General features: G+C 38.8%; 2 protein-coding genes across 3 annotated transcripts in view; both read left to right on the plus strand.

Annotated features, from left to right (window-relative positions):
• The first annotated feature begins 263 nt into the window (after positions 1 to 263).
• Positions 264 to 6695, plus strand: dnajc22.L (DnaJ heat shock protein family (Hsp40) member C22 L homeolog). Its single transcript, XM_018247384.2, has 2 exons — positions 264 to 1233; positions 5882 to 6695. Exons 1-2 carry the CDS (start codon positions 391 to 393, stop codon positions 6059 to 6061), a joined length of 1023 nt encoding a protein of 340 aa, XP_018102873.1. The 5' UTR covers positions 264 to 390; the 3' UTR covers positions 6062 to 6695.
• Positions 6696 to 13361: 6666 nt separating this feature from the next.
• The window catches only part of spats2.L (spermatogenesis associated, serine rich 2 L homeolog), a 66792-nt gene continuing 60352 nt past the window's right edge, over positions 13362 to 19801 (plus strand). Inside the window, exon 1 of one of the 2 annotated variants that reach the window (XM_018245137.2) lies at positions 13362 to 13508. The gene's annotated coding sequence lies outside the window, so the exon portion shown is untranslated. 2 annotated transcript variants of the gene reach the window in all.

A 19801-nucleotide genomic window follows, 5' to 3' on the forward strand; every position in this document is an offset into this window, starting at 1 on the left:
GAGATTATAATTCAACAAATTATTCTTCTTGTACAATATCTGAAATTAGGAAAGGTGGTTGTGGATGAAAGTTTAAAGGGATTTACACAGCTACAAATGTATACTGTATGCTGGTGATGTTACTGTATATTTTCACTGCATTGTAACTATTAATGTAAACAGCAGAGGTAAAAGGATTGCAGCAACATGTGACCTTTGGGACAATAGCTCTGAACACCTGAAGGAAGTCACTGCTGATAAGTGCAAAGTCTGCATTCCGGATTCAGCATGAATAGTAAGTCATTTTGCACTAAACTGCACTCAGCTCCATTTCTGAGAATATACCAAACAAGAAAAATGCACATAATTTTATCCTGCCCTCTGGGATTGTACTTGCTATGATATTTCAGCATGGGGAAAAGTCTTCTAGCTACATATGGACTCTGGGCACTGGGGGGCCCATTAGGACTCTATCATATCTACCTTGAACGAGACAGCCATGCCTTGCTTTGGATGCTCACACTTGGAGGATTTGGTATGGGTTGGGTGTGGGATTTCTGGAAGATTCCTGGACATGTATACAAATATAATCGTCAAGAGAAAAAAAATTCTGAGGTGAAGGAAGGGGAACCACCTTCTAGTACCATTCGTTTTATAGGACAGGTGGCAACAGGGGTTTACTTTGGGATAGTGTCAGCTATTGGACTCTCTTTCCTTAGCAGTTTCTATATGGTAGTTTTGCCACTGGCAGTTGGACTGGGAGTGCACCTTGTGGCCACTGTTGGTGAACAAACTTCAGATCTGAAAAACACTCTTATAGCAGCATTCTTGACCTCCCCAATCTTCTACGGGCGTGCTGTCTCCATATTCCCAATCAGCCTCACTGCAACCATTACCTCTCAGCAACACAGAAGATATAGGCTGCACCAACAGAAGCAGGAAAAACTTAGTCTCCGTCTCTACCGCATTGGTCTTGTGTATTTGGCCTTTACTGGCCCGTTAGCCTATAGTGCTTTGCTGAACACAAGTCGCACTGTGAGCTATGTTGCTGGGAGCATTGGATCTATGCTTGAATGGCTTAGTATCTTTCCCAGTGTCAGTGCACTAGTGGAGCGGCTGCTGCTTCTGCCTTATAGGGTCTGGGCAATGTTTTCAGGTGGAGGGGTATTTCGAGATCAATACTTTAAGGAATGGGAGAAGATCTATGAGTTTGTGGCCACATTTCAAAACGAGAAGGAAGAGTTGGCCTGCAAGGTAAAAACTGTGCCATTCCAATGTCCTTCTGTACACACTCATGCCCATGCACCTTTAACTTTTTTCTCTTGGTCACAAAGCATGCATTTTAAAGTTATAGATGGAGCTATTCTAAGCAATTATTTATTTGGGCCTCATTATTTGTTTTGTATGGTACAGGTATGATACATATCTATTATCTGGAAAGCTCCGAATTATGGCAATGCTGTCTCCCATGGACTTGATTTTAGCCAAATAATCCACATTTTTAAAAACTATTTCCTTTTTCTCTGTAACATTAAAACAGAATATTGTACTTGATCCAAACTAAGATATAATTAATCCTTATTGGAAGCAAAACAATCCTATTGGGTTTATTTAATGTTTACATGCTTTCTAGTAGTACTTGATCCAAACTAAAATATAACTAATCCTTATTGGAAGCAAAACCTGCCTATTGGGTTTATTTCATGTTTACATGCTTTTCTAGTAGACTTAACGGGGTGGTTTAACTTTAAGTTAACTTTTAGTATGTTATGATATGGCCAATTCTAAGCAACTTTTCGACTGGTCTTCATTTTTTTTTTTAGCATTTTTTTTATTATTTGCCTTCCCCTTCTGACCATTTTCAGCTTTCAAATAGGAGTCACTGAGCCCATGTAAAAAGCAAAAGCTCTGTGAGGCTACAAATATATTCTTATTGCTACTTTTTATTAAGCATCTCCTATTCATATTCTAATCTCTCATCCAAATCAGTGCATAGTTGCTAGGGTAATGTGGACCTTAGCAACCAGATTACTGAAATTGCAAACTGGAGAACTGCTGAATAAAAAGATAAATACATTTTGAAAAAAAAACCCCAAATAATAAAAAGTGAAAACCAAATGCAAATTGTCTGAGAACATCACTCTCTACATCATACTAAAATTTAATTTAAAGGTGAACAACCCCTTTTAAGGCGTGGAGATCCAAATTATCTGGAAACCCCCAGGCCCCAAGCATTCTGAATAACAGGTTCCAAGCCTGTATTTAAATTATGTTCCTATACGGCCTATTTACAGACTGAAAATGAAAATACTATATAGTTGTTGGGGACACCGATCCAGTAGCTGAAACAGATTGAGTGTAAGGGTTCAATTTTATAGATATTACTTTTTTTTACTTTTCTACTTTTTTTCTATTCTTTTGATCTTCTATTCTTCCAAACTGCTAATTGGTTTCTAGAGTTTTATAAGCCCTGGCAACAAGTAGTTAAAGTTCCTAGCCTTGAGATCTGCAGAGTAAAGAAGGAAATCTTTCAAATACAAACATGAATAAATCACACATTTCAAATTGTTTTAGAATACTGCAGTTTACATAATAAAAGGAGAACTAAAGCTATAACAAAAATTATAGTACAAATTCTACACCTTGTGTTTCTGTATATAGTGATATTAGAGGTCACCACATTCAATAATTAGGTCATACATTACAAAGGTCAATAGAGGCTCCATTATACACTTACTACAAAGTAGAAAAGTGGATATATTTGAAAAGGCAACTCTCAAACAAAACAGTTTAATCATTAAACCCTCATATAATTCTTATTTATTAATCCATAAAATGGCAAAACAATGAATTTTTCTCTAGTTAGCCTTAAAAGATTAAGAATAATTCCTTCTTAACTATCAGACCAGCCCCTAGAGCAATATTGCAATACAACTATTAATACCAGTAACCTTGAATTGTTTCACTTTAGAAAATGGCATTTGATCCTCTCTGTATCTCTCGTCACAACATTTTACAACTTCAGTAGTTTCACAATAAAACGTATCCATTGCTGTAGCTGAAATCTCACATGTTCTAATTTGAAGGTACATTTGAAGGTACATGAGACTCCATTTTAATCAAATAATTCATTTTTTTTCTCCCCGACCTGACTTCTAAATTAGGTAAAATCGTGGATGGGAGTTTGGTCGAGCTTTGTTTAATTAAAAATTAGATAAATTCAGATTTTGTAAATAACCCCTGGTAATGTATGGAGATCCAAACTTGACCTGCCCTAAAACCAGGCGACATATAGGATGTGAACCCCCTCCCTAATATTGTAGGCAGTAACAAATAATATATGGAGCTTGTTTCACTTTAAGCTAAAAATGATGATTAGCATTAAAAATTGCCCTATATTGGAGCTCACTATAGATCAGCTATGGTCCCTGCCAGAAGTACAGTAGAAAGGGAATAGCCAATCACAGCCCTGCACTCACACAAGCATCTCTCTCTCTCCCCCCTCCAATCAATCTTAAACTCTGCTACCAGGATCCTTCTGCTCTCTCCTAAAAGGGAACCTGCTCAACCCCAACTAAACTACTTAGCATGGCTGCATAGGATAGCATATAAAACCCTTCTATTAACATTCAAAGCTCTTCACTCCTCTGCTCCTCACTACATTTCTTCTCTTATCTCACTATACGTTCCTGGTCGCCTTCTCCGCTCTTCTCAGAGCCACAATCTCTTCACACCATCCACTGCCACCACTTTTCTCAAACCCTTCTATCTTGCTGCTCCTTACCTCTGGAATTCCATCCCTGAATTCCTTCCTAAGGAATCCTCTCTTAATCTCTTCAAGAAAAAACTAAGAGTCTACCTTTTGGACCACTAAACCATTAGCCTAGTCCTGTCCCTACTGACTATGCCTTACCTTGTGCCCTTTTTTAGCTCCAATTTGTACTTGTATGTTAACCTCCCATCCACTTAGACTGTAAGCTCTATGGGGCAGGGACCTCCTTCACACTATGTCTCTTACCACATAGCACTTAAGCTCTTTGTCATATGATTCTGTATATATTTATTAAGTGATTTGTCACCCCCATATATACTTTTATATATATTGTACTTTTATGCACTGTACAGCACTGCGGCTCCTTAACAGTGCTTTACAAATATAGTGAATAAAGTACCCCCTCTTGTAAAATATAAGGATATTATAAGTTACTGAGGCGTTTCATGACCATATAAAAACACGAGGCCGAAGGCCGAGTGTTTTTATACAGGTCATGGAACTCCGAGGTAACTTCTAATATCCTCATATTTTGCAACTGGGGGTACTTTATTTATTATAATACACAAGTTTCAGTGAGTCATGTGACAGAAATGACATCAGAACTCCCCGTTTATAACTGATGACATCAGAACTCACCGTTTATAAGGATATAATTTACAGGATATTCATGGCTTTTGTGTATTATAAATTTATACATACACACATAAAATGCAGGCTTCAGTTCCTTATCAGTTCAGCCTAGCTTCTGATTGGTTCCTGTCCTACAGTGCAGTGTGCTGAGTACAGCTGGCTCCCCTGCACAGCCTGGGAAAGGAGGAAGCAGGAAGTGGAACAGATGGATGGGACTAGCAGGGATTTGCAGAAATAGTATAATGTACTAGCACATTCTTGTTTTTCACATGTTGTCAGCTAGAGGTCAGTCATCAACCCTGTTTCACCAATGACATTTTTATCACAGAAAAGAAGCTTTAAACATAACAAGCATCACTACAAAATGTCTTCAATGTGGAAAAAACATTGAAATCTGAAAAAATAATAAGAAAAACTGTAATCTAACAACTTAATAGTATTATTTGCACATTGCTCATTTGTAACATGGCATACATTGTGCCTAGTGAGAATGGCATGTAATCTTTCTTCAGTTGGTCGCATGGAATTTGCTAATCATATATTAACTATGACCAATAGGAATAATTATTCACACAGCGGAAAAAAATATTTGCATTGTTCAAATTGTTTCTATTGAGGCAGAATGGGGATGGTCATTACAATAGGAAAAAAACAAAAGTTTACATGTGTGGTGTGAAGTCAAAGGCAACTAAGAGACCAGCACTGTAGGTCCAGGCAAATCCTATTACTTGTTAAGGTAGAAGGGCATTTTGACCGTAGCAGTATTGCACCAAATATTAATGTGTTGTAAGTGTACACTTATGGGACCTGTTATCCAGAATGCTTGGGACCTTGGATTTTCTGGATAATGGATGTTTCCATAATTTGGATCTTCATACCTGAAGTCAGAGATGCCCAAAAGGTAAATCGGGATCTACCAGTAAACCTTTAGCTGCTGATCAGTAGTCAACACTGTCAACAAACAGCTTGTCTAGATCACCCTCCTTTTTCATTCTTTTCATTCGGATATTTATTATGTTACAGTTACATAGGAAATAGTTTTTTGTTAAATACAGAAATATAAATTCTCTCATAAATCAATATAATATTTAAGTAATATTTTCCATGGAACAGAATGCTTACAATGCTTTTATGGATGTAGATCATAATGAGACAACATCACTAAAAGTAGACCTCACCTTAGTAAAGTATGGCCACTCCTGCCTTAAGTCTGCTAAAAAAAATCATGTAAACATTAAATAAACCCAATAGGCTGGTTTTGCCTCCAATAAGGATTAATTATATCTTAGTTTGGAGCAAGTACAGGGTACTGTTTTATTAAAAAAAAAAGGAAATAATTTTTAAAAAAATGTATTATTTGGATAAAATGGAGTCTATGGGAGACAGCCTTTCTCTAAGTCAGAGCTTTCTGGATAACGGGTTTTTACGGATAATGGCTCCCATTCCTGTATAGAAAAACCCAGCTTTCTTACATAACATTTTGTGATTATTCTCTAGGTACTGGGAATTGACTCCAAATCTACAATGGACGACATCACTCGAAAATATAGGGAGCTTGTGAAGATATGGCATCCAGATCACAACCGGCATCGTCTAGAAGAGGCTCAAGAAAGTTTTCTTGAGATCCAAGCAGCTTACGAGACTCTTGTGCACCTCAGGAGAAGCAAAGCATTGTAAAATAGCTTCATTTTCAAACTACACCAGACAAGGTCAGAGGTAGAAAAAAAGAATTCAGAGATTAATGTGCTCCGCTATAAAAAAACCCAGTAACATTAAAAAGCAGTTTTGATTGCTGCTGCAACGTCACCTACCCCCCAAATGCTTTTGTGGAAATGCAATTTTTCTCTTCTCTTGAGGAAGCATGGCAATGCACACAAAAAGCATAGCGTTTGTAATAACATGTTAACATGTGAGTAGCCTGTACTGCATCAGGGAAGCGGCATCAAATAGTAATCTGCGCTATAATTGATTTTTCTTCTTCATGTACATTGCCAAGCCAGAGTTTTTTGATATTTACTGTATGTGAACTTCAAGATAACCATTTTGGCTCACATTATCATTTGTTCTGGTTAGTAGTTTGGCTTACTGTGTTCATTGTATGGAATTTAGGGTATACTCCTACTCCCTTACTAGACCAAGGTGTTTTTCACTAAGGAGTACATTCAAATCACATACTGTAGTTTGTTGTAGCATTCATGGGCCCGGGAGTTATTGAATTCATCACATGCTACACCATATAGAAAATGGTCCCAAGAAAAAGCAGGATGTCTGGACCCTAAACAGCAAAATAAATGAAGGAAATCTGGAAACCTCTCTAGTTATTGCTCAGTTACAGGTCCCAGTACACCTTGACAGCCATTTGCTTATGTTGGGATGCTGGGTATTAAAATTGACCAATGCCTACAGGTAACAAAAAATCTTTAGTAAGTCTACAAAAGGTACTGCCCTTTAGCCAGGTAAAAAATATTACAAACCCCCCTCTCTAGTTATTTCTCAGTTACAGGTCCCAGCACCCCTTGACAGCCATTTGCTTGTGTTGGGATTCTGGGTGTTAAAACTGACCAATGCCTACAGGTAACAAAAATCTTTAATAAGTTTATAAAAGGTACTGCCCTTCAGCCAGGTAAAAAATATTACAAACCCCCTTCCCTCTCCTATAGTCCGATTTGCTTTTAAATGTCTCCAGCAAAAGCTCTATACTGTAAAATCTTTCCTTTGGGGAACTATAGAAAACATAGTTATATGATAGTTGAAAGGGAACTCCACACAAACATAACTTAAGCTTTTTGAATATATGCAAAAATATGCAGACTTTTCATGATTTTTAATGGTTTGGAACAGTTCCCTAAGCCTAGCTCCCTGCTCTCCTGCTGATATGTCTGACTACTTTTCTGAGCTGGCTGACTACTGCTAGTTTGTATCGGCAGCCATCTGTCCTTAGCCTGCATCTTCCAAACCTCACAATTTCCTGCACACATAATTTCAATAAGATAAGGAACTGAACATTACAGTGCAATGCATTGTGGGTTATGTGGTTCCTGCATGCTGTCCGTAAGCTGTGGAGAAGTTTTTGCAATTTGTAACATTAGGGTTACCTTCCCTGCCAGGATTTCAAATGATGCAGAAAGAGTTGTAGAAAGAACTGTTAAACAGCTGGATTCTAGCACAGAAAATGGCATTTACTCATACTTTTTGAAGAAACAGGTAATTGTGATGGGTATATTAGGGGTTTCTGTGTTATGTGTGCCTCAAATTTTCGTTTGAAAGACAGAGTTCCCCTTTGAGATTATAAAATGACAAATGCTCATCAAGTTCAAACACAAGTAAACCCTAAATAACTTCTAGATGATCCAGCTACTATTTGCCTCAAAAGGGAAAAAAATCTTCAGTGACTCCATTTCAAAATTGTAATTGCTCCAATCTTTAGTGACTCCATTGCAAAATTGCAATTGCTTGAATCTTTAGTGACTCCCATTCGCAAATGCTCAAATCCACAATTAAAATTATACTGAGGTTATATCAGTAGTAGTGTACTTTGTCAATTATTATTAATACATCCAATCTTTTCTTGAAACTGGATTTAGTTTGGTCGAATCCTAGTACTTCTTGTGGAATTTGGTTGAATCCTCTTCCCCCAATTTTTTTCAAAATGTATTTTTCCCCTGAAATTTGTTTATGTAAAGTCGTGTTTGAATTCCATTTTTTCAGGGAGATAATTTCTGGGTGCAAAAATACAAAAATTATGGATTTGGTGCATACCTATTCAAGACAATGTGAAGGGACCATGTACAGGATATAACTGTCTTTTAAGGAGATTATCTACTACTATTACAATAACAATTCATGTTGCGAATAAAATTATTTTTATCAAAGTGGCTGTAAAATGTTTTCTACAATAAATATTTTCTTTTATAAGTTGTCGATGTTATTTTAAATTACTCCCATGATCCCGGAAGAGTTTAGTGAGCACTTGATGGGATTCAGTAGTATTATACAATGTAGAATCTATGAACTAATAGAGAAATGAAGAATGTGATATAATCATTCCAATATTTACTTTTAAGTCCCAGGTATGCAGGTTTCTTTTTATTGTTTATAAATTGTTTATTATTCATTAATTTAAATGAAACTAATATCTCATTTTTAGCAGAAAAACAAATTTATCTTTAAATTAAAGGTCAATGAAGGTGTGAGAGATTTTCATAAGGGATGCTGATGTCCAGTGTATTCATTTTAGGTATACATTATACATACCTCTTGTGAGATGAAATACAGAAGGAAAATAAGGTCTCAGCAAGATTATATAGCCCTGGAATAAGTTGGATGTGGGACAAGAGTTATTAATTAAAGATAAAAAAATCAATTACTTGAAAATAACCCTAAAAAAATCAAGATCACATAAACCACAATGCACATCCATTTGGCCAAGGATCCAAGTCAAGAGACAGGTGAAATAATAATACTGATAACAGCTTTAATGGAAATGACAATATTACAAACCATACTGTAGCTTTTGAGCAAGCTACTCCTGTGTCTCAGCAGTTAGTGGTAGTACACAGCCCTGGGACTGGGTTCAATAATCAACTGATTCTTACAAAAACTGAGTTTTCATCAGCATTAAAAAACATTCTCTCTGTAAATTATGGCATGTCTCTTCACTGTTAAACTCACAACAATTGTAAAGGGAATATAGAGGATACTCCATTATATATTATGTGTCACTGCTATTTAATTTAGTAGATTGCATTTACAGGATCCCGTGATAATAATACACAGCATAATCCAGGAGAAGTGTACTGGCGAGTACGGACATCATCACAATCTGATAGATTGATAAACAATTGATAATTTAATTAGGATGCCATATTGCTGGATTATAAATTACAAAGGGTCCCTAAGAATATGATGATAATAGAAGCCAGGTAAAGGTTAACTGGCACAGCTCAAAGTGTTGCTTGTAAAAAAAGAAACAAGATAGATCATTTAACAGAAGTTTCTTATGGGTAGTGGCACATGGGGAGATTCGTTGACAAGGGACAAATCTTTGCTACTGCGGGTGACTAATCTCCCCAAAATGCCTCACGAGGAAACTTTGGGTGACTTCAGAAAACCAAAGTGACATGTATGCCATCCTGCCAGCGATTCACACTATTGCCGGCGGGAAGGCATTTCGGGAGATGTCGCCAGCAGTAGCGAAGATTTGTCGATTGGCAACTAATGTCCCTGTGTGGGAGATTAAAAGGATTCTGTCGTGCTTTTTATGGTGTACTTTTTATTTATAAATTACACTGTTTACACTGCAAATAATTCACTCTACCATATAAAATGTAATTCCTGAACCAACAAATATATATATTTTTAATTGTAATATTGGTGTGTAGGCAGCCATCTCAGGTCATTTTGCCTGGTCATGTGCTTTCAGAAAGAGGCAGTGTTACATTATGGAACTGCTTTCTGTCACAGTGGCAGGGCCGCCATCAGGGGGACACAGGGGGTACTGTTGTACCGGGCCCGCGCCTAAAGGGGGGCCCGGCTGTGCTGCATTTTTTGAAATAGCTGGGCCCCCATTGACAGCGACGAAGCCCCAAAGTTGCAAAAAGACCCGAAGCCACAAAAAGCCTGAAGTTGAAGTCATGAAGCCACAAGTTCAGTTCTACTGAACACCAATGTTTTATTAAACCCCTGGCCACCAATGTATTATCTTAATACTCTACAGGCCTCTGCCACCAAAGTTTTTTTATAAAAATATTCTCTGGGGCCCCAATGTTTCTATTTACCTTGTAAGGGGGAAGCCTGGCGCCAATGTTTTTTTTAAAAAAACTTTTCTGGGGGCCCTGTTGCCAACATTTTTTTAACTTATGGAGGGCCCTGACGACCAATGATTTTTCTAAAAGCTTTTATGAGGGGCCCTGGTGCAAATAGGTTTTTATTAACTTATAAGGGGGCCCTGAACATCAATGGCTTTTTATTACCTGTGTGTGTGTGGGGGAGGGATTTACCATTGTTAGCGCTGCTGTCTGTGTGGTCTTTTAACTGTGTTGTGGGGTGGGACTCGGGTGGGCAGGGCACAAAGAGTTTTGTTGTATGGGGCCTCATGATTTCTAATGTCGGCCTTGGCAGTGGAACATGGATTTTTTTCTTATATCTATCAGGGATCTAGTTACCTTCCCATTTTTCTGCTGATGAGCTGCTGGGGGGAAACGTAGGAGGGGGGGTGATATTACTCCAACGTGCAGTACAGCAGTAAAAAGTGACTGAAGTTTATCAGAGCACAAGTCACATGACTGGGGCAACTGGGAAACTGACAATATGTCTAGCCCCATGTCAGATTTAAAATCAGTTTTCTCTTTTGTATAATGAATTTCAGTGCAGAATTCTGCTGGAGCAACACTATAAACTGGTGCGTTTCGTAAAAAAAACATGTTTTCCCATGACATTATCCCTTTAAGGGACTGTAAAATTAAACAAAAGTCACATTGTACTTCCTGGTCCCACTGAGCAAAGCCAAACACACAAACAGCCCACTGAGAAGCCTCTGTACAACGAGGGAGGGGTTTATTTATACAGAAGGCTTCTTAGTGGACTACTGGTTTGTTTGACTTTGCAGGAAGTAAAATGTGCAAAATAGGGCATGCTGTCCCTTTACTTACCATCTGGAACTTGCCAGCATCTATGTTTATAGACTAACTCGCACCAAACATGCACATATATAATTGTATGGCCTTATGAATTGGTTGTTTAGTTTATTGGACAGGTTAGAACATTTCTGTCAGCTAATGATAATATCTTTGCATGTATTGCCTGTCTGACGATATTCATGGGTGACCATCACTGGGACATAACTTTCATACGATTGTTGTCTATCATACACAATTGTTGTATATCATAATATATTAAATGGTCAGAACATTGTCCAATTTGTTATTTTTCCTACTTGAATCTTAAATCTGAATGTTAGTTTTAGATTGTGGCATTAAAACATACAATCAATATCTGAACGTTTGCCATATGACGATTAAAATCTGAACATGTTTGACCAGTTTATGGTGTTACATGCTTTTATGCTTGGTCTAGTCCTGACAGATAAATTGGTAAGAAAGTCCTAACATTTGGTGAATTACAAACCTACAAGGGGCACTGAGTTACTGTTAAATCATATTCTCAAATAGATTTATCCACATAGATTCTATACAGGTTATGGCAACAGTACTGTAGATGGTTGCAGTGAGTATTTCTGGTTGTTGGGGCTGTTTTAGGTTGTGATTGGGCTAGTTTCTAACCTGTGAATAAGATAAGCAAGGGACTGAGTGCTGGAATGTCTAATTATTTTTTTTTTGCTTATTATATAGTGCTGAGAAATACTTGGGTCAGCACACACTCCTTCAAGTTGTCCGGTGCACGCTCCAGTAGTGGCCACAATCCACCAAATACAATCGAATTTCGGAAATGTCCATTTCCGAAATTCTATTATATAGTGCTGACACATTTCTGCAACACAGAGTGGCAGTGCCACGTTTTCTAAAATTTTCCCCTGATGAAGACCAACTTTTGTGGTTTAAACAAATTTGAGCTTTTTTATAATGTAGTTATTTAATAAAAACTTTCGTATTTTTATTTTTGGAGTGTGCAATCCCTTAGCTTCTGCTTAATGGTTTGAGATTATTTGTGGGCCGATTCCAGTGGATTGGCACCTGCACTTCGCCTAAGAAATGTTCTTTGGGGCATGTTTACTAACATTGCAGATAAATATCTGTAGAGATTTCTGAAGATGTTACCCATAGCAACCAATCAGATCTTTGCAACTTAAGGTGGCCATACACTGAGAGAGCCGCTCTTTTGTCACCAAACGAGCAGAACTCTCCCTAATATACCCATCTTGAGGTATCCAATCGTGGGCTGTAGGACCCAACAATCGGATCATAATGAAGGGTAAACGGGTGGTTGGATCGCAGGAATTTATCAACGAACAGATGCGGTCCTGTCCGATCGACATGTAGCTGACTTTCGACCAGATTATGGTTGCCTTTCCATATGGCTGATACTAGGCGGGGGGATGTGACATCAGTGGGCGGGGCCATGACGTAGATAGGAGCGGATATGTCAGGGGCAGGGCTATGATGCATTTGGCCGATCGCCGTGTCAATCCAGGGAATCCTGCCCGGTTTTCCTTATTTGGAATACTGCGCAGGGAGTTTTGACCAGGGCAGTCCTTCAAAATACCGGGCTTTTGGTGGCAACCCTAGGCTAGATATCTATCAGAGAAGCCCATCGGAGGGCCCCATACACAGGCCAATAAACTGCTGACTCTGTCTGTCGGCAGCTTTTATTAGCCCGTGTATGGCCACCTTTATAGACGGCTGTTTAAATCGAATTGCTGATTGGTTGCCATGGGCAACACCTCCAGAAATCTCTCTAGCTATTTATATCCAATGCAAGTAAACATGCCCCACAACATTGCACACACACAGGGTGAAGTTTGTACACTGGTCACCATTTGCCAGCCAAAATCCACCAAGTCCCCATGAAAATGATGCTCTGCTAAGTAAGAACAAGCAAAAGACAATACCCACACAGTGGCCCCAGATTTCAAATCTTTAGCCCCACCCCCATAAAGACAGCTCCCCAAAAAGGACAAGAGTCCCCGTTATGAACAGTAATGAACAGTACCCATTGCTTTAGCAAAGCCATATTGCTATTAAAAACCTATGAAAAGCTCGGTATTTAAAAATGTCCAAAAAGTTGTCGTGGTCACTATTTCCGCCACAACTTCGCACTCTGGAGAAGCAAGTCGTTTTACGCCTCCTTCTTGGAAAGCACTTTGAGGGTTACGCGTTTTTGTTCTAGTGCTGGTCCCGCCTTCCAGGCGCGCGGAATACGGCGTTTCGATTGGCTGGAATTATAAACCCGCCCCGCGTCCATTCTTTCTTTTGGCCCAATCCCCGCCTTCCAACTCCGTTCGAGATTCTCCTCCTCCATAAATCCAGCGGAACCCATCACCGGAGACACGGCGCTTCTATTGAGCTGTGGTCGGACCCCACGGCAACGTTGTAAAGGTATGGTCCTGTAGCTCGGCCTTGTGTTTGGCGCGCCCATCAGTGGGCCACAGGGGAACAAGTGAGCCTCAGTAAGCATTTTTAAGAGCCTTTATTTTAATGGTCTTTCAGGTGTGTGGCTTATCTGGCCTCATCACCTCACATATGTCGCCACCAGCAGGCCCCGATACTCCCGAGAGAGCAGAGAAAACACGTTTGTGCTGCTGCCATGGTGTGTTGTGAGTTGCTGGGGCCGGAGAGCGGCGGAGGAATGTGGCTGCAGAGGCTACTGGGGAGATTAGTAGTTGAGGATGCTAATAGCTTGCGCGGAGGGATGGGGGTGATGGGAATTGTAGTCCAGCAAGCCTTATAGCCGCAGTGTGTGCAGCAATGTATGGGCGGAGGGTGTCGTGCAAAGGCAGCACAGCTCAGCATTATATGCAATGTCTTTTATTAGGCAAGGGACGTCCAACCAGTGGCCCTCCATCCTCTGAATACAACTGGTGCCTGGAGTTGTAATAAAGCAGCTGCTGGAGGGCCAAAGCTGCCTGTGTTACCTGTACAGAGAGTCCATAGCAATGGGTGCTGCTGCTGCTGCTGGCATGTGAATGCTGTGTGGGGACTGCAGTAAGACAGGGCTGGGTGCTCACATTGTAGGCTGACACTGGAATGCATCTGATGGAAGGTACATGTGCCCAGTGACCTATGATGGGAGCAGCTTTGGGATGTCTCGGCTGAGAATGGGTGTATATTTGGCAACCGTCTGCTATGTCTTTATGTGGCCTCTACAGGGAATCCCTTTCATATCAGGCAATGGCTATTAGGATTGATTTCAGGGCAGCGTCACCTCTCATACTGCACACTTGTGGAACAGGGCTAAACTGGACATTTTGGGGTGACCTGCTCAAGTTTCTTGCCATCTGGCACTGATTTGGCACTTCTCCTCCCACTAACCTCCCCCCTCGATTTTTTATTAGCCAAACGCAAACCGTTTTGCCGAAATGATGTCACTGCTGTCTGCTGGAGACATGAAGTACATTTTTCCCAAAGGGGACAAACCCATCGCTTGCTTTGTAGAACAGACTCGGGAGGGAGCCGCGCAAATTCTTCAGCCTCTGAAAATGAACAGGCAGTTTCACGAATTGTCTGATGCTCTTGACTAATGATGGGCAGGATTAGCATCTAGCACAGGGCCATGCCATCCTTTAACAAAATGTGATTGCTCTTTCAAAAGAAAAAGAAAAAAAATCACACGTTACATCTTTAAAAAAAAAAAAAAAAATCAGCACAATATGCTTCAGCGTGGTTAAAATTGTGACTTCTCATATGAATTTTTGAAGTTATGATGGGGTAGTAATGTGGCATGGAATAAAACATAAGTTTGTTGGAGAAAAAGTGAGAGGCTGCTACAGGATAATGGTTGTGACTTACAGCGTCAAATATTTAAATTTTGGTGAAATGTAATGTGATTGGGCTTTGGGGCTTTTAATTCACTTAATCCTATTGCCTGATCGCTTCAAGAGAATTAGAACATCTAAGTTTATGAATTAAGTTTTTAGAATGCGTGGAACTGAAAACATATATATATATATATATATATATATATATATATATATATATATATATATATATATATATATATATATATATATATATATATATATATATATATATATATATATATATATATTAGAAATTATGGGAAGCCCATCTCCCAGAAACACAATTTAAATTTTTTATAATTTCAGTTTCAAATAATTACAATTTTTTTTTTAAAATGTTTTTTTCTCTTTGAAATAATAAAACTAGTGATGCACCGAATACATGATTTGGCCTTTTTCAGCAGGATTCGGATTTGGCCGAATCCTTGTGCCTGGCCGTACCGAATCCTGATTTGCATATGTAAATTAGGGGCGGGTAGGAAAATCACGTGACTTTTCGTCACAAAAGAAGAATTTTTCACCTTTCCTTTCCTGCTTTATCTGCAAAACCTCTTGGCATTCTTGATAACAGGTCCCATACCTGTATATTGATTGCATTGTACCAAAAAACCCAAGCAAAATTTGGACATGTGTAACGATGCCAATCCCTGTTACTAACCCTAGCTCAGGTTGCATATTGAGTGTGATAGATTGTGCCAGGGCTGGGTTGAATTTCACCTGCATATTCATTCATTTCCATTGGCAGGCGTTGCCAAATTGAAAAATCATTTTGTTTGGAGTTTTTTTGCTTATTTAGGACATGTACTTTAGGGCATTGATGCATGTAATGTAGCGTTTTCCAGTACAGGCAGTCTCCAAGTTATGTACAAGATAGGGTCTGTAGGTTTGTATGTAAATTGGAACAGGTACCTATGAAATGCAACTTAGATGTTTGTCTTAAAGGGGTGGTTCGTCTTTACGTTAACTTTTAGTATGTTGTGCAATTGCCTGTTTTAACTTTTCAATTGGTCTTCATTATTTATTTTAGATAGGTTTTAATTATTTGTCTTCTCCTTCAGACTCTTTCCAGCTTTCAAATGGGGGGGGGGGTCAATGGTCAAAGACCCCATCTAAAAAATAAATGCTCCCTAAGACTACACATTTATTATTTCTGCTTTTTGTTACACATCTTTCTATACAGGCCATCTCCTATTCATATTCCAGTCTCTTATACAAATCAATGCATGGTTGCTAGGGAAAATTGGATCCTAGCAACCAGATTACTGAAATTGCAAACTGGAGAGCTGCTAAATAATTCCAAATTATTGAAAACCAATTGCAAATTGTCTCGGAATATCACTCTCTACATCATCCTATGAATTCACCGAATCCACTATTTGGGATTCGGCCGAATCCTTGGTGAAAGATTCGGCCGAATACTGAACCAAATCCTAATTTGCATATGCAAATTAGGGACAGGAAAGGGAAAAAGTGGAAAAAAGTCTTCTTTTGAGACGAAAAATCGTGTGATTTTCCTACCTGCCCATATGCAAATTAGGATTCAGATTAGGTTCGGCTGAATCCCAAACCGAAACCAGGATTCAATGCATCCCAAAATCATCCTTAAAGTTAATTTAAAGGTGGACAACCCCTTAAACGTAGTATTTATTTTTACCTTTCTGTGCATTCTGAGTGAAGATGCATGTTAGCAAGAGAGTGGTAGGGAGTGCTCTGCAGTAGACAAAACACGCCAGAGTGGGCCTGTGCGGGCAGTTTTTAAGAGAAATTCTAATAAAGGCCAAGCAAACCACAGTACATTACTGTAATAGCCTCCGTTTGTAAGTACGAGTTGTATGTAAGTCAGATGTTTGTAACTGAGGGACTGCCTGTATTGACAACTGGCTGCTGAAATTGGAGTGATGCTTGTACAGGTATGGGACCTGTTATCCAGAATGTTGGGACCTGGGGTTTTCCGGATAGTGAATCTTTCTGTAATTTGGATCTTCATACCTTAAGAAAATCATGTAAACATTAAATAAACCCAATAGGCTGGTTTTGCTCCCAAAAAGGATTAATTATATCTTGGTTTGGATCAAGTACAAGCTACTGTTTTATTATTACAGAGAAAAAGGAAATACTTTTGAAAAATGTGGATTATTTGAATAACATGGAATCTGTGCGAGACGGGCTTCCCTTAATTCAGAGTTTTCGGTATATAAAACGGGTTTCCTGGTAACCAAAATAGTAGGTATGATGCAGGTATCCTCTGTGGGCTGTGGCTATATTTGTTCACCAACCTGTTGACAGAGGTTGTAGTTACTGGAATGCCTACCATGTCAACCATGGATAAAAGTGAATGCCTTGTGTGTACATTCTCTCCATCACTTCTCAGCCTTATTGTTTTCATAAGTATGCCTTTTACAGGGCCATTCCTTTTTTTAAATAACGTATGTGCTAGTTCAAGTATGTTAGCTTTGTTTTAAGTTGTTCAAAGCTGGGTGCACAAAATCATTTCCCATCATTTACAATGGGAATTTAGGGCGCACAGCTTATACACATTGTGCCTGAATGCCGTAGAGTGGAAGATCCGTTTGTTTTGTGACCTTGCCAGATGGGTTGAATTGCGTAAAATAATTAAAGGAAAATCTATTGATTACATAATGACAAAGGTTAGTCGGTAATGGTTCCCAGGTAACTGATTTTGAATGCAGCATGTCCGGTATATGGGACGTCTGTTGTTTGGCCAAATCCATGAAATTGATGTTTCTGTTAGAATACGTCCCTAGCTTCTGGAAATTTTCTTACTACACCATTGCGTTTTCTCCACAGAGAGAAGTCAATGTGTTCCTATTTGCTTACAGGAGTCGTCAGCCTTTGTGCAGATTTTGTTGGAAAAATGCATAGTTTTATGCTGAAATTTGCTACATTTATCTGCAGACAAGCTGACGCCATACTTATTGGTGCAGAGACACAAAGACGTGGATGAGAGCGCAACAGCTTCTCTCTGCCTGTGGACAGAACTTGGGCAGTGAGAAGCAGAGGCACATTGCCTAATAGTTACATATTGTATTACATAGTTAAATCGGGTTGAAAAAAGACAAAGTCCATCAAGTTCAATCCCTCCAAATGAAACCCATCATCCATACACACACATCCCCTCTCTACTTTCACATAAATTCTATATACCCATATCTATCTAACTATAGAGTTTAGTATCACAATAGCCTTTGATATTATGTCTGTTCAAAAAACCATCCAAGCCACTCTAAAAAGGCATTAACCCTTTAAGTGCCAGCAGAATTTCACATTTTGGTTACGCGAAATGCCAGCCGTTTTTGAAACATTTTGTGCTCTCTCACTTTAGGGCCATTTTCTGAGGGGAAACCTATAGTTTACCTAGGAAAACTATACATTGTTTTTTTCGGTAGAAACTGAGCTTTCTAAATCTGCCTGAGTTTTCATGTATTTCCACCTGTGCAAAAAAATTTATAGTGCTAAATACCAAAAAAAAATGAAAAATTACCATTTTTCATCGTATATCAATTTATACCAGAAAAATATTTCATTTTAGGGATGAAAATCCAACTGATTTGGAAAGCCTTATGTCTCTCGAACGTGCCAATACCAGATATGTATAGTTTTAGGGAGATTTAGGATTTCTGTACAGCAAAAACTCCCGGCAGTATATTACCGAATTTTGAAAGCACTAAGGCAGAAAACGGCATGCTTTAGATTCCAAGGCAAAAAATCCTGAAACCGTAGGTTTACCCCAGAAAACCATACATTTTTGAAAAGTACACATTCTGCCGATTACAAAATGGGTAACTATGTCTCTCTACTCCCAACTACCAAACATAAAAGCTTGTCTGAAAATAGCGGTTTTTCAAAAAAAAATTCAAAATTCTGAAAAATCATTTCAAAGGTTTTATTTTGCTGCTCCGCATATCCCAAACTATATTAGGTACCAAGAAAAAGCACCTGAAATATGATTGCCAGGGGTCCACTGAACAGTTTGATACCCATTATGCATAGGTTTACCAAAGTATCTGGCATTTAGAGACACCAATATGAAGTTAGCACATCCAAATTGATCAGGACTTTACTTCAGCTACTGAGAAATCAACACATTGACTGCATTTTTTGTGGGGTAAAAACACAAATATATGTTTACCCCCCAAACCCATATATTTTTGGAAAGTACACATTCTACTGAATCTAAAATGGGTACCCATGCCTTTCTGCTCCAAACTACTGAGTCGCAAGGCTTTCCCAAAATTGTCGGTTTTGGTGAAATATCTGAAAATTGCCTCAAAGCTTCAACTTCCCAGCACCATATCACCCATGTATCGTTACGCACCAAAAAAAAAGCACCCTAAATATGATTGCCAGGGTTCCTCCAAACAATTTGGTGGCCATTGTTCATAGGTTTACCAAAGTATCTGGCATTTAGAGGCCTCAAAATGAAGTTAGCGCATACAAATAGTCCTGTGGGTAACTTCATCTAATGAAAAATCAACACATTGACTGCATTTTTGTGGGGTAAAAACACAGAAATATATGTTTACCCCCCAAACCCATATATTTTTGGAAAGTACACATTCTACTGAATCTAAAATGGGTACCCATGCCTTTCTGCTCCAAACTACTGAGTCGCAAGGCTTTCCCAAAGTTGTCGGTTTTGGTGAAATATCTGAAAATTGCCTCAAAGCTTCAACTTCCCAGCACCATATCACCCATGTGTCATTACGTACTAAGAAAAAGCACCCTAAATATGATTGCCAGGGTTCCTCTGAACATTTTGGTGGCCATTGTTCATAAGTTTACCAAAGTATCTGGCATTTAGAGGCCCCAAAATGAAGTTAGCGCATACAAACAGTCCCGTGGGTAACTTCAGCTAATGAAAAATCAACACATTGACTGCATTTTTGTGGGGTAAAAACACAGAAATATATGTTTACCCCCCA

The sequence above is a fragment of the Xenopus laevis genome, chromosome 2L (genome assembly GCF_017654675.1).
Source record: "Xenopus laevis strain J_2021 chromosome 2L, Xenopus_laevis_v10.1, whole genome shotgun sequence".
NCBI lineage: Eukaryota > Metazoa > Chordata > Amphibia > Anura > Pipidae > Xenopus > Xenopus laevis.

Excerpts from the sequence above, each read along its gene's own strand:
- dnajc22.L (XM_018247384.2), top strand. The coding sequence starts at position 391 with ATGGGGAAAAGTCTTCTAGCTACATATGGACTCTGGGCACTGGGGGGC. Across the intron at positions 1,234-5,881 it reads AGGAAGAGTTGGCCTGCAAG|GTACTGGGAATTGACTCCAA; the intron begins GTAAAAACTGTG and ends ATTATTCTCTAG.